The 15,701-nt window shown below is 38.4% G+C and overlaps 1 protein-coding gene across 3 annotated transcripts in view; it reads right to left on the reverse strand.

Annotated features, from left to right (window-relative positions):
• COL11A1 (collagen type XI alpha 1 chain) overlaps positions 1 to 15,701 on the reverse strand; it is a 269,505-nt gene that overhangs the window by 38,922 nt on the left and 214,882 nt on the right. For all 3 annotated transcript variants that reach the window (XM_087930269.1, XM_087930270.1, XM_087930268.1), the window contains 5 exons: positions 13,269 to 13,322; positions 12,004 to 12,111; positions 11,555 to 11,608; positions 10,884 to 10,937; positions 9,992 to 10,045 (listed from right to left, as the gene is read on the reverse strand). In XM_087930269.1, coding sequence (XP_087786395.1) covers positions 9,992 to 10,045; positions 10,884 to 10,937; positions 11,555 to 11,608; positions 12,004 to 12,111; positions 13,269 to 13,322 — 324 coding nt within the window. The remainder of the gene's footprint in view (positions 1 to 9,991; positions 10,046 to 10,883; positions 10,938 to 11,554; positions 11,609 to 12,003; positions 12,112 to 13,268; positions 13,323 to 15,701) is intronic.

The following is a 15,701-nucleotide window of genomic DNA, read 5'->3' on the forward strand; positions in this document are numbered from 1 at the left end:
TTCCCATGTAAGATTAAGAGTATCTTGGCAACGTCTTGGCAAAATGTCGCCAAGATACTCTTAATCTTACACGGGAAAAGACCCGAACGGTATTCAGCTTTGTTCGGGTATTTTCCTACATCATTATAGTTGTGCTTTTAAAGTTGTGGCAACGTTTTGGCAGAATCTCATCTGCCATTATCAGGCTTCTGTATTGTGTTCATCTGTGAGTCAGACCTTCACAGCGTTTCTGTTTTAAATCTGGTGATAGCCTACGCTGTGCCAGAATGGTTTTTTCTGCATCCTGATTGGTTGGGAGTCTTGGTCTGTGTTGATTGGTCTTGGAGTTTGCTGTGTTCTGCTTGATGGGTGTTTCTAATATCTTCTGTCTGTTTTGTAGCTTTTTTTTTTTTTTGGTCTTGATTGGCTGGCAACATTGTGTTTCCTGTATTGGAGGCTTTTAGTGCAGCTTGGCTCCGAGTAAACGGACGGCTATCATTTATTAGGAAGCTAGGTTTCATCTGGGTGCCTGGTTGGTGTGTGTTTGAGCTGAAGGTATCAGGGAGAGTCTGTTTGTGCCCAGGCGTTTGCCTGGCTTGTGTGTGGAGATATTTTTGTTTGAGAGTGCAGGCTTCCAGATAATTGAAAGTCTGGTGGAGTCATCTCTTCTATTCATGCTTTCAGGTCTTTTTTCAATCTCTATGGCTTCTCTGATAATTCTGCAGCTGGGGTTTTCTATCATGGCTAGGGTTTTGGTGCCATTGAAGCCGATGGGATGACCTGTGGCTTTCATGTGTTGGACTAGTGAGGAAGTGTGTGCCAGCTTTTTTACTGCATTTTTGTGTTCATCTAGGTGGGTACTTATTCTTCTATTGGTCTGTCCAATGTATGTGGCAGGGCATGATGCACAGGGACTTCATATATGCCTTGGTTTTCCAGGTCAATTTTATCTTTGGGGTTTCTTAGGATGGCTGCTATTTTTTTGTCTGTTTTGAAGGCAGTCTTGATTGATGCCTGTGTACTATCTTACTGATTTTGTCTGTAGTACCTCTTATGTAGGGTAGGACAACTGTTCCATAGGTCTGTTCGTCTTCTAGGTCTCCAGAATGGTTTTTTCTTCGTCCTAATTGGTTGGGACAGTCTGGTGGAGTCAGCATGAATAGAAGAGATGACTCCGCCAGACTGTCAATTATTTGGAAGCCTGCATTCACAAACAAAAAAATCTCCACTCCACACCACAAGCCAGGCAAACACCTGGGCACAAACAGAACCCCCCCCCCCAATACCTCCAGTTCAAACACACCCCAACCAGGCACCCAGATGAAACCTAGCTTCCAAATAAATGATAGCCGGTCGTTTACTCGAAGCCAAGCCGCACTAAAAGCCTCCAATACAGGAAACACAACGTTGGTACAACTTTAAAAGCACAACTATAATGACGTGGGAAAATACCCGAACAAAGCTGAATACCATACATACATATACATATACATACATACATACATACATACATACATACATACATACATACTGCTCAAAAAATAAAGGGAACACAACAATAAGACATTCTAGATCTGAATGAATGAAATATTCTCATTAAATACTTTGTTCATTACATAGTTGAATGTGCTGACAACAAAATTATACAAAAATTATCAATGGAAATCAAATTTAGCAACCCATGGAGGTCTGGATTTGGAGTTACACTCAAAATTAAAGTGGAAAAAAAAACTACAGGATGATCCAACTTTGATGTAATGTCCTTAAAACAAGTCAAAATGAGGCTCAGTAGTGTGTGTGGCCTCCACGTGCCTGTAGGACCTCCCTACAATGCCTGGGCATGCTCCTGATGAGGTGGCAGATGGTCTCCTGAGGGATCTACTCCCATACCTGGACTAAAGCATCCCCCAACTCCTGGACAGTCTGTGGTGCACATGGCGTTGGTGGATGGAGCGAAACATGATGTCCCAGATGTGCTCAATTGGATTCAGGTCTGAGGAACGGGCAGGCCAGTCCATAGCATCAATGCCTTCATCTTGCAGGAAGTGCTCACACACTCCAGCTACATGAGGTCTAGTGTTGTCGTGCATTAGGAGGACCCCAGGCCAACTGCACCAGCATATAGTCTCACAAGGGGTCTGAGGATCTCATCTCAGTAATTAATGGCAGTCAGGCTACCTCTGGCAAGCAGATGGAGGGCTGAGCGGCCCCCTAAAGAAATGCCACCCCACACCATTACTGACCCACTGCCAAATCGGTCATGCTGGAGTATGTTGCAGGCAGCAGAATGTTCTCCATGGTGTCTCCAGACCCTGTCACGTCTGTCACATGTGCTCAGTGTGAACCTGCTTTCATCTGTGAAGAGCACAGGGCGCCAGTGGCGAATTTGCCAATCTTGGTGTTCTCTGGCTAATGCCAAACGTCCTGCACGATGATGGGCTGTAAGCACAACCCCCACCTGTGGACGTCGGACACTCATACCACCCTCATGGAGTCTGTTTCTGACCATTTGAGCAGCCACATGCACATTTGTGGCCTGCTGGTGGTCATTTTGCAGGGCTCTGGCAGTGCTCCTCCTGTCCCTCCTTGCACAAAGGCAGAGGTAGCGGTTCTAATGCTGGGTTGTTGCTCTCCTATGGCCTCCTCCATGTCTCCTGATGTACTGGCCTGTCTCCTGGTAGCACCTCCATGCTCTGAACACTAACCTGACAGACACAGCAAACCTTCTTGCCACAGCTCGCATCCTGGATGAGCTGCACTACCTGAGCCACTTGTGTGGGTTGTAGACTCCGCCTCATGCTACCACTAGAGTAAAAGCACCGCCAGCATTCAAAAATGACCAAACCATCAGCCAGAAAGCATAGGAACTGAGAAGTAGTCTGTGGTCACCATCTGCAAAACCACTCCTTTATTGGGGATGTCTTGCTAACTGCCTATGCTTTCCACCTGTTGTCTATTCCATTTGCACAACAGCATGTGAAATTGATTGTCAATCAGTGTTGCTACCTAAGTGGACAGTTTGATTTCACAGAAGTGTGATTGACTTGCAGTTACATTGTGTTGTTTAAGTGTTCCCTTTATTTTTTTGAGCCTTAGTGATGATCATTTGCCTGAAATTGAAACTAAAAGCAACACTATTCCAAAATCTATGTATGCTGCTGCAGAAGATTCTAGTTCAGACACAGAATCCTTAGCCGAGAATCCTGGAGACACTTCATCACTCTTACTATCTATTTGTGATAATCCCTTGGCAACCCATAAACTAGTTGAATCAGATGAGGAGCAAATAGAAATTTGCAGTCTGAATTATGACCAACATTGTATTCAAAAACAGCTGGACACATCTCCCATAAAATCATCTCATCGTCCAGCAATTTACCATTCTTTGAACAACTGTTTGCAGGCAGAAAGCAAAACAGAAATAGATTCGTTGGAAATATCCAAAGGAAAATTTACATTAGAAAAATCGCACTTATTGAAAAACTCCAGTGCAGAACATATGCTTCCGTCAACAGCTTTTCAATCTTCTCCAGATGTTTCTTCACAAGCAGTAGACAGTTTGGCTCAAGACAGGCCAGTCTGCTCTTCCCTTGAGAATGTTTGTTCGAGGAGTGAAGGAGGAAATGGTCTACAGAACCAAGGAAATCTGATGGAAATATGCAAACCTTCTGCGCCAGATATACACTGCTGTCTGACAGAAAATACCAACCGCTGGGATGGCAACATACTAGGCCAAGACGAACCGGGGAAAACCCAAGAGTTGCAGGTAGAAAATGATTTCATGGTGGACTGTGGAAGTAATGGAATTGGTAGTCCTTCTGCTGTGATGGGGAAAGGAACCAGTGGTTCATCCCAGTTAAGGAGAACGGACAGTTATACTATGAAGAGTGCAATACAAAAAATAGTAAACAGTCCTAAATCTCCCCTTTTGCCCAAACCAAAACCTTTGGGCAAGGTCTCTTCTGCTCACAATTTACTAGGAAAAAATGCCTAGATACTTCGAATCTTACGCGGGAGAAAACTCGAACAACCAAAGATCCACATACAAATACCCGCGAGAACCTCAGAAAACACGCACACACACACACACACACACACACACACACATATATATATTCCGGATCTATAGGCATCTGGTTGAAGCCATAATGACATCATATGCAGCATAATGACATTATAGGTAGCTTTTGACTTAATGTCTGATCACTTAGAGCAGGGATGTCAAACTCATAGCATCACAGCGGTGTCATGTGACGTATTTACTAAACCAGGTGTGGCTTCGCCAGCATGTGACACATGTGGCCCATGGGCCAGGAGTTTGACAGTTCTGGCTGAGAGACCGTTCAAAGTTTTAGCAGACTCTCCAAAAGATAGTTATGATCTGGTTCCAAAAACATTTCAATGGTTGATCTCCTGATGGTCACATGCAGGGGTGGGATTCTCCCGGTTCGGGTGAACCCCTTGTTCCAATGATCACCTGGCTCCAAACTGGTTCGCTCCGACAAGCATGTGGGCCCGTCCGCCCATCTGTGCTCTTTCCTGTGATTTATGTCTTTTTGTTAGAGCGCAGCTGATTCGCGCCTCAGCTGTTTTGTTCAGCTGCAGTTGAAGGTAAACATTAGCTTTTTTTAAATGTGGTGCACGCGCTCACCGAACCAGTTGTTATACCGGTTGAATCACATCCCTGGTCACATGACTGTATTTTAGGCGCTCAGCAATGCATTTATGGCCATATGCAGGATTCTGTGATCACGTGATCATGATTTTCAACATTTTGGTCAAAAACAGTTTACTTCTGGCTTTCAGCAAAAGTACTCCATCGTGATAATAAGGGGTTCACTTCATGACAGCAGATTCCCTTCATGACAGTAGTGATTCTCTTAACAACCACCACAGGAAAAGATTGTAAAATTAGGTTGGTCATGTCGGTGACCTGTTTTATGACCGTCACAACTTGTGATCATAATATACAAGCTCCATCACCATTGTAAGTCAAGGACTACCTGTATATCAATGACCCAAATAATGTAATTTATATTAATTAATGTATTTACATTACATTAGTCACCTTTTGACTGTAAATTAAGCTCAATATATGTTCACATCAACTGCATGAAGATCTCAAAAAACATTTGCTTCCTGACTCCCCTGCAAACCGACAGCACTGCCGGTCATTTTGAAATGTTAGCAGTAGTCTTCAAATGTCCTGCAAGATATAGTGGGAAGGAAGATCCTAATATTAACTTTTTCCTTGTTATATGACACTGCTATTGATACTACTTATCCGATTACCCAATAGCCTGATTTGTTCCTCTAGTCTAGTGAGAAGTGAGATTATATTGGCTATAAATATGAGAAAATATTAGCAATGAGCAACATTATTAATTAATCAAGCTAGAAAAAAAATCTGAATTTCCTTTATGGCAATCTCATCTTCTCTGGCTTGGGGACACACACAATCTTTTTTTATCAAAATATAAGAGCAAAACTTTAAAATACTATCAAACAACAAAGAATGTAACGAACAAAATGGTGAATCCAATTAAAATCATACACAGTATACATTCAACAAGAAGCTCCATTCATCCTTGCCAAAGCCTCAGAGGATAATGAATATCAATGATGAAAACAACTTTTGCAAATAAAGATATCACACAAGAATGAAGCGCACATCTGGCAACCTGACATGCATCAGGCATGGCAACTTATTATTTTACAATTCTAGTGCCTCAGTTTACGAAGTCAAATCTTAGCTTGTGTAGTAAAGCTATGAACAATGTATAATGCTCTGGTAATATTACATTAATAACTAGAGCATACAAAACATTTTCTAGACCAATATTCGAATACAACTCATCAGTCTGGAACCCACATTACGCATCTGATATTAACACAGTTGAGAAAGTCCAGAAATATTTCACAAGAAGAATTCTCCACTCCTCTACTTGTTGCAGAATACCTTATGCCACCACTCGAAATTCTAGACCTAGAAAATCTAGAACTACGCCGCCTTCGGTCCGATCTAAGTATGGTATATAAAATCATACATCACAATGTCCTACCTGTCAATTAATACTTCAGCTTCAACCATAACAACACAAGAGCACATAATAGATACAAACTCAAGGTTAATCACACCAAACTTGATTGCAGGAAATACGACTTCAGCAACAGAGTGGTCAATGTCTGGAATACTCTACCTGACTCTGTGTTTTTTCCCCAAACCCCAAAAACTTTAACCTTAGACTATCTACAATTGACCTCACCTCTTTCCTAAGAGGTCTGTAGGGGGCGTGCATAAGCGCACCAACATGCCTACCATCCCTGTCTTATTGTTTCTTATAGTATCCATGTATTCATAACTATGTTTTTACTTATACCTATTATCTTGTAAGCAATTGACAAATAAAAATAAATAAATAAATAAACAATGACTGTAGAACCTCTTTGTTCTTCACTTTGTGGCCGAAGGTGGAAGACATTTATTTGTTTCAATTTGGACAGGGATTTTAACTGTAGAACAGGCCTAGCAATTAAAATAGAATCTAAACTTAATGTAATACCCTGACTCATTTTAAAGCTTTTAATTACAGCTTGTGCTTTGAAAAATCAGAAAACAATGGTAAATTAAGCAAATGTTTATTCTTCCTGCTTTTTTCACCTAAAAATTTGTGGCTTTCCTCAAGAGTTTTAGTAGAAAGATAATATGCCTCTCTTAATGGCCCTTTAAAGTGTTCTCTTCTTGTATGTATTCTCCCTCTTATTGTTCTTGTAATTAAGTTTTGTGCTCCATAGTAACAATTACCATGCATCCATGATCATTTTCCCACTAGCAATTTATAATGTCATCCAGCCATTGTTGTGGCAATATATCATTAAAGAAATCACGCTTTCTATTGTCACAGCAATAGCTGTGTAATGCTTTAAATCACCAGTGCAGAAACATTTACGTCTATATGAAACAACAAAGATTCACTTCAATGAAATGGTGCAGGCTGATTTGTTTACTGAAATAAGGAAGACAATTAGGGGGCGTGCATAAGCGCACCAACGTGCCTACCGTCCCTGTCCTATTGTTTCTTTTTCTTATATGTACCCATTTCATGTATTCATAACTATGTATATACTTATACCTATTATCTTGTAAGCAATTGACAAATCAAATAAATAAATAAAAAATAAAAATAAATTGATTCACCTCCACAAAGCTGTTTCCCTGTCCTTGAAACACCTAAGGCCAATCCTATTGAACTATTGAAGCTTCTCTGAGCCTTCTTCAAGAGCATTGTCTGAAGGAGTGATTGCCTTCAGCCTTTGCTGAAATTGCCTAAATTGGAAGAGTTTTACTGTATATTGAGGGGAATCTGGATTAGGATTTGGTCCTTTCTTTTCTCTTGGTTTTCTCCTGCAATGCTTGTTGAAAAGTCAATGGAGATTCTCAGTCAGCTGGTCATGTAAGTCTCAAAGGTGTTTTTTTCAAAAGACAACTGGACTTTCTTTGTTTTTGCTTGAAGATGTTTCTCTTCTCATTCAGAAAGCGTCATCAGTTCATGGATGAGAAGTGAAAACATCTTCAAGGAAAAACAAAGAAAGTTCAGCTACCTTTTGAAAAAGCACCTGTGGGCTTGTTGAAAAGATTTCACTTATCTTTCGTCCATAGTTCCTCTAAGGAGAAGGCAGAGTAAAATACAAGCAGGCCAGACTGGAACAATATGATTAGGTTTTTAAGAGTTTTTGAAGTAAGATGACCATTGTTGCATTGTGAAGATGCTTCAAGGAGATCCTTTGAAGTTTCATCAAAGCAAAGCACTCTTTGTTTTAAATGTGAGATATTACTTTCAGTGTGTACTGCCTCTGGCAATTTCAACACACACAAAAAGACAAAGCTCGCAGATAAAACATAAGAGGTCATGTATTATCACTACTGGAGATAATAAAATATTGTGGCATCTCAATGGTCTGCTTTGCATTAAGAACATTGGCAAGAGACTTGGTAGTTTCTGGTATCTCATTATCTTTCAGAGGACCATTGAAAGGGAAATACATACAAGCCATGAAGTGGTCCATGCAGGGAATCAGCTACTCAGCAACCATGGCAAAAAAAATATATATGATTGGGACAAATGTCCCAGTAACATGTTTGGTCTGCACTGTATGTGTGTGATTAACATTTGGCATAATCAGGAATGCTCAAGCATTATACAAAGAAGGCAGATGCTGACGGCATCAGCTAAGTTCATTTTACCACCAGGAGGCCTTTGAGCATCACATTGTGCAGAAATATGATAATTTATGTTACAATCAAATGAAAACTATTCTCAGTGTAGGAGAAAGAGGCATTATGTATTAGATTTTAATTGTTACCCTGGGTTGGCAAAGCACCAGAACCAAACAATGCTTAAAAAAAGAGAACATGCCCTAATGTCATAACCTGTTGATTAAAACTTGTTCCCCTCCCATTGTCTTGTTAGAATTTTCCCCATAGATAAATCAGCTAAAGTTTCTGTTGATTAATATACTAATTAAATGGATCAAAGCCTGTTCCCTTAACTGAAATGAACATCCATTCACTAAACAAGCAACTGCCTTTTTTTTCTTTTTTGGTATGTCAGATCTAGGAAGAAAAAAAGAAGATGGAGCAGGAGGAGCTAAATAATCATTAATTTACACCGGGGTATCCTAAAATATAAAATTGGATTATTCTCCATATATAATAGAAAGAAACAAATCACTTTTCAAAGTACCGTTGATACTGTTATAATATCAAATGATTATTTATTATCATCCCTGCTGATGAACTTTAGTTAGGTGCCGTTACTGTGATGGAGGCACCAGAGAGGCTCTTCTGAGTACCTTTTCCCAAAATGAATACCCAATTTTAATCAGCATGCATGGAAACCACCCATTTTCAAAATTAATCACAAACCTATGTTCGTAGTAAACGTAAACAAATGACACAAAGCAGCACCTAATTTAGTACCCCGTAATCTGGGCCTTTGAAAATATATCAAATATAAGAGTTTTCCACAAAAGTGCACCTAGATTAAGTTGATTTTTGTTACATTAGAAATGCTAAAGGGAAGCTCTCCTGGCTAAATAAAACAACAGAACACCTGTTCATGAATTTGCTAATTGTGTTCCATTAATTTGCTGTGATTGGTGGCATGTAATGCCTATATACTGTATATTTCTTGGAACTGTATTGGGGGAGGAGGGAAAGAACATGGAATAGATTATATTTTGCCTAATAGACAAACAGATATAATTGTCACGGCTATGCATTCCGTATGCTGAACAAGGTTCAAAAGCTTTTTGACTACAATTTGCCATGTGTTCGACGATCTATTTTACTTCTCAGGAATGCAAGAATATCGGGTGAAAACCTGCTATAGGTAGGTTTTCTTTAGGAATTTTTCCTTCTGCTTATTTCTTGTTCAGGTTACTTTTATGTGGTTTCATAATTTGTATCTGCATCAAGCTTACATTGTCAAAAACAATGCTCAAAATATGTGTTTCATGTATTTTAATTATGATTTGGATAAATTTAAATTGTCAAGTTGTTCAAAGAAGTGCAAAATGTGGCAAGATAGCTGAATAGCTGGATTATGTGTATAAATGTGAAAGTTGCCAGATTTTCAGATACCAAAAAAAAAAAAAATTCCTCCAGCACCTCTGCCTGTGTTGGGAGGCAATGTAGTGAAGTGTGAAATAGATTGTGCATGGTGTTACAAGTCAGATGAAATTTACTATACTAAAAGCATGGCAATCTGGCCGACAGAAGAATCTTAGTAACAGATGGTGAAAACTGTTAAAAGGGAAAAAAAGGGAGCTTTCCCGCATATTAATAAGCCCTTGGGTCAATACAAATGAAAGAGTCTGCCTAAATTGTTCCATCTATCCACCTAAATTGATAGCCTCCCCTCTAAATCCAACCATGTTGAAACAAAAAATAAGGATGACAACAGTGACCCCCCACACACAGAAAAGTCATGTATAGAGAAATATGACTTACTCTCTTTCCAGGAGGGCCAGGGGGACCTGCTTCACCAGAAGGACCTGGCGGCCCCTAAAATGAGAGAAAAATATCCAAATTACCCATTTTCAAATGTGATTGTTTAAAGATCCTGTGAATGATTTTATATATACACATGCATGCCCACTCACACGCACACACACATACACACACACACACGGCAATCAAAGCATGAGCCATCAACTGATACTGGATAAGAAAACCAGCAGTGTATATTAGGAAAATATAAGTTCATGGACTTGACTTATTCAGAAATATGAAAGGTCTCCCATTTAGGAAACTACCGAAGGTTGTATTAATGGCAACTTCTTACTTAAATACTGACAGATAATCTTTGAGTTACAACCATTTGTTTAGTGACTGTGAAAGTCACGATGGTGCTGAAAAAGTGACGTGCAACCAGTCCTTGCACATACGACCACCACAATATGTGATATGCAACTGTCATATATATGTGCACCATCCTGGACTCACATGGTCGCCATTTGTGACTTCCTGGCAGCTTCTGACAAGGAAAGTCAATGGGGGAAGCAAATTTGCTTAATGACTGTGACAAAAAAAGGTTGTAAAATTGGAAACAGTCATGTGAGGACACACTTAATGACTGCAATACTTAGTGATGGAGGTTCCAATCCCAATTTTGATCACAAGTTGAGAACTACCTGTTTTTATCCATTTTCCTCATGGATAAATAGGGAAAGTAAATAAGCAGACACAGATTCAATATGAGTTGTTTCAGAGAGAAGCTTTCTGTCTTTTTCACACAATCCTGATGTGATTGGAATGCAATTGCTGACATCCTCAATTATTACAATACAATCAATTAATACAATGCAGTCAAAAGGATTATTCTTGCAAAGATATTACTTACGGGTTGGCCCGGATCGCCATCGTCACCTTTTTCCCCTCCTGTGCCATCAGTTCCCTAGGGAGATAGAAAGAGAAAGAAAGAAAAGAAAGAGGATGAAAGAAAATAACACCCATCTAATTTATCTCCTTTTTGAATTGTACGTTCTACTCAGAAAGAAGGTTTTCTTTTTAAGAACTGTGACAGACAGCAATATTAATTCTATATAGTATTCTGTGTTTGTCTAAATAACTGTGATTTGCTTATTGTCCAAAAGAGCCTCTCATAGAAACTTCTGCTTCACCTTAGCTGTAGAACTGCAATGTTTTTATACTTGATAACTTTCCCCAAAATCCAGTTCAATGTAATAATCAGGATACTGTACTGCAACAAGGAGACCAAGATTCAATTTTCCACTAAGCCAACGCAACCACAAGTTGGTATCAAGAAAGTCTCTGTGCCTCACCCATTGTACAGAATATGAAAATAATATTTAGACAAGCATTACACCGAATCCTGGAAAGGAGCTGAGGAAAGAAACTTTCAATTTCAGTTCCACAAAGCAGTGTTTTGCTCAGAGCAAAGAGATGCAACAAAGTAAATTTCTCAGAATCAAAGTCTGTATCCAATATCGAATGAAGCCAGTGACAGTTTCACTTCACCTGGTAAAGCAGTTTTATTTTCAAAATACTTACGGCTGGACCTGGTTCTCCAGGGGGTCCAGGATCACCAGGGAACCCAACAGGGCCCTGCAGAAATTAAAAACACGACCATCAAGAAAAAGTAATTGCAAATAAGACATTTTTATTGATACATAGACTCTGAGAAGATACAGCTTCTAAAACATAAATAAAATAATTCATACAATGCTCACAAGATAGTTTGGAATACAACTTGCATAAATCCAACAAGAGTGACCAGTTTAGAAATTTAGGAAAATATTTGTTATTTATCAATTTATTAAATTTCTATGCCACCCTTCTCGCTGATACAGCAACTCTGTATACAACAGATCTTCCTGACAGCACTCAGAATTGTTTTATAGAGAATTGAGAAAATACAGTAAAGACATGAAATAGGACTCGATTACTTATTATTAAATCTTAATATTTTTTGGGGGGAGGGGAATAGTATCTTCACTCACCGGATTTCCCTTTGGACCATCATCACCTGGAGGTCCTTTAAGTCCAGGAGGTCCTGCTGCTCCAGGTGGCCCAGATTCACCTTTTTCACCTCTTTCACCTTTTGGACCCTGCAAAAAAGAGGGGTTTTTAATGGATATATAGATTGCTTAAAACAAGTAGTGGGTAACCAAATAATAATAATCTATAAACAAATATCAATCATGTTTTTATTGGAAGCATCTTTGAAGCAATATATTTTGAGCTGAGAAATGAAGAAAGCACTCCAAAATTTCCTATTAGGATCTGATCAGAAAAGAAATTCATTTCTGGGTTGGTTTGAAAATGAACTGAAGTGCAAATGATTTGTAAATTAATGGTAGAATTCTTCATGATAAATCACTGAGCGAAAAGATTTTCTGAATGTATGTAGTATGTAGAAGTATGGTGCTAATATTTAAGAGTCCTGTTCTATGATTAATAAAAACTGCTACCTCAAGAAGAATGGGACCACAATAGGTCTCTCCCATGAAGTATGAGTGTTATTGTGTGGAAAATGTGAATGGAACATAAATTTAGAGCTGTATGTCAAAAGTTAGAAGTAGTAATAGCACTTAGACTTATATACCGTTTCACAATGTTTTACAGCCCTCTCTAAGCGGTCTACAGAGTCAGCATATTGCCCCCAACAATTCGGGTCCTCATTTTACAGACCTTGGATGGATGGAAGGATGAGTCAATCTTCAGCCGGTGAAAATTGAACTGCTGGCAGTCAGTAGAAATAGCCTGAGATACTGCATTCTAACCACTGTGCCACCATGGCTCTAATTGAAAAGTCTGACCAAATAACTGGAATAAGGGTTTGGGCAAATAAGCCAAGATTATGATAGCCAATGAGTCTAATGCCAGTTCTCAAGATCAATATTTTTTTTAAAAAAAGGCTCAGAGGTGATATGAGTCAGAAAAACAAGTAGAAAATACAGACAGATATCACACAAATTGACCAACAGACATTGCTCTTTGTTTTGATCTTGAAATTTTAAAAAAAGTCTGCATCAGATTTTTGCTGTGTAGATCAAGTGGCAAATTGAACTCATTTCATCACTAAGGATCTCTGCGTGGAAACACTAATTTTAATAAGAAACCCTTCCTGGCACATTTAAGGGTGTCATAAAGAAATTATCTGTACATTCTGACAGAAAGAAACAGAACATTTTACTATCTCAAAGTACTATAGAGAAGCTACAGTACAGTCACTTCTACAAAACCTACTGGAAGAAAAACTTACCGTTGTGCCACCTTCTCCAGGGGGCCCAGGGTTTCCAGCTTCTCCAGGCTCACCCTATGAATATTCAAAGGTAGAAGTAATACATTATATAGTGTCTCTTGTCTTTCTTACTTCCATTTAATTTAATGGTTTGATTAAATTGCCTTTCTTGTTAAAGGGCAAACGCCATTGTTTTAATACTACTCTCTTTTAATGAACTCTTCAACCTTAAAAAAAACAATCTTGAAGTAAATCCTTGAGAAATCAAGAAATGCTAATAGAAAACTATTTCAAAATACCTGGTTAGAAATTACGTTAGGTATTCAGACTAGGAAAGACTAATAAATAAGCATAGTGACAATAAATAAAATAACAAATTCTTAACAAACTCTTCCTCTCTGGTCTCAAAAGCAAACATAGCAGCATTTATTAGTGATGATAGCTTGTCTGGCATATATAAACAATCTGTGAAAAGGCAACACGCATACACCATTAAAGAAATGTTTAAGTTAATGTATTCACTAGCCCATAGTAAGAATTCCATGAAAACCCTATGATGAATGAGGAGTGATCAGTGAGTTTCTCTTGGCTTCATATGGAATCAGATCAATATTTATGACCTTCCTTGACTGATAACATAAATATGTAATTTACTACCCATTTGTATGCTACAAGTCATTGACTGCAGTGAATAGAATTTAGATAGATAGATAGATAGATAGATAGATAGATAGATAGATAGATAGATAGATAGACAGACTGATAGAAGATAGGTAGATAGGTAGATGATAGATGATGGATGGAAGGATAGACAGAGAGATGATAGATAGATAGATAGTTAGATAGATAGATAGATAGATAGATAGATAGATAGATAGATAGATAGATAGATAGATAGACTGATAGAAGATAGGTAGATAGGTAGATGATAGATGATAGATGATGGATGGAAGGATAGACAGAGAGATGATAGATAGATAGATAGATAGATAGATAGATAGATAGATAGATAGATAGATAGATAGAGCTATGAAATGAAGCATTATTGCATTGCTGTCATGGATATTTAATTAAATTATATTTATGTTGCAATACATGCCTGTTTAGGCAGCTCAATTATTGGTTTACATTATGTTCCACAGCATTAAGGAACAACTGTCTATTAATACCAGTAAGTTTACTATTCAATCATTTATTTTTATACTTGTCTTTTTAAAAAAGTTGTAAAAGTTGTTTTTGTAAAAGTTGCAGTTTCAATTAAATTTCAGAATAAAAATCAGAATAATTCCATTATTTATTTATTTATTTATTTATTATTCACATGTTTTGAATATAGCTGCTCATCCATATACATAAGCCTGCATAGAGCTGGATGCCTTTGAATCCATCTTGATTCCTGGCAACTGCCTGGACAAATCCGGGCAGTTTTCTTGGCAACATTTCAGAAGTGTTTTGCCATTGTCTGCTTCCTAGGGTTAAGGGAGAGTGACTGGCCCAAGATGACATCTGCTGATTTATATTTAAAGGGGAACTCGTAGTCTCCTGGTTTCTAGCTTGACGGCTTAACCACCACACCAAACTATCTCACTCTCTTTAGAGAAAGACAATCATACATAGAAACTCTAATATAAAGTATATATGTCAGCATCTGGCATACTGCTAATGGAAGATCATTCTATAGAAATGTCTGCAGTATCTTCTGCCTTCCCACACAAGGGCACTGGTTTATAGAATTGACCAATGTCATGGAACATAGTGGAATAGGCAGTCAATTATAATATGGAATATATTGAAAGAATTCTAAGGCTGTTGTTTTATTTTCCTGGAATAGCACCCCAAATATCACAGGATATACTGATTTTTCTATTGAATGGTGTGGTGGCCAAGAGGTGGAGCTCTCACCTCACAATCAGGAGACTTGAGTTCGATCCTTGGTAGAGGCAAATATTTTTCTCTGGGTACGTTGAGACTAAATCTGCTGAATATAATTCCACATTAGCGACAGGAAGAGTATCCGGCCAGTAAACACTCAGCTCCATTCACTTGGCCAGATTTCACCCCGCAAGGAATTAAGGGGTTGTTAAAAGAAAATGATATTAAATTTCCTATTCCAAAATCAGAAAGAGTATACAAGATTCTTCTGCCTTATCACTTTAAATGGTCTCTGAGAAATTTGAGGTTAGGAAAGCCCAAAACAGAGAAACAAATCCCAAACAAACAATGGAATGCCAAGGTCTTACAAGGTTAGTGGAAGAGTTACATCTCAGACCGGCTATGAAAGTGGAATTAGTTGCATAACAAGAGTGCAAGAATAGCATTTGGATCTAAATTGTGAACCCCATACTTATTATTTCTACGTTGCATACATATAAAACTGTTATAATTAGAATCAGGTCATTCAGAGATAAAGCCTTATCTCCCTTTTGATTAGCAGGCAGAAGCCTTTTTAAAAAA

Source organism: Pseudonaja textilis, chromosome 3 (genome assembly GCF_049901715.1).
Source record: "Pseudonaja textilis isolate UNSWEBS1 chromosome 3, rPseTex1.2, whole genome shotgun sequence".
NCBI lineage: Eukaryota > Metazoa > Chordata > Lepidosauria > Squamata > Elapidae > Pseudonaja > Pseudonaja textilis.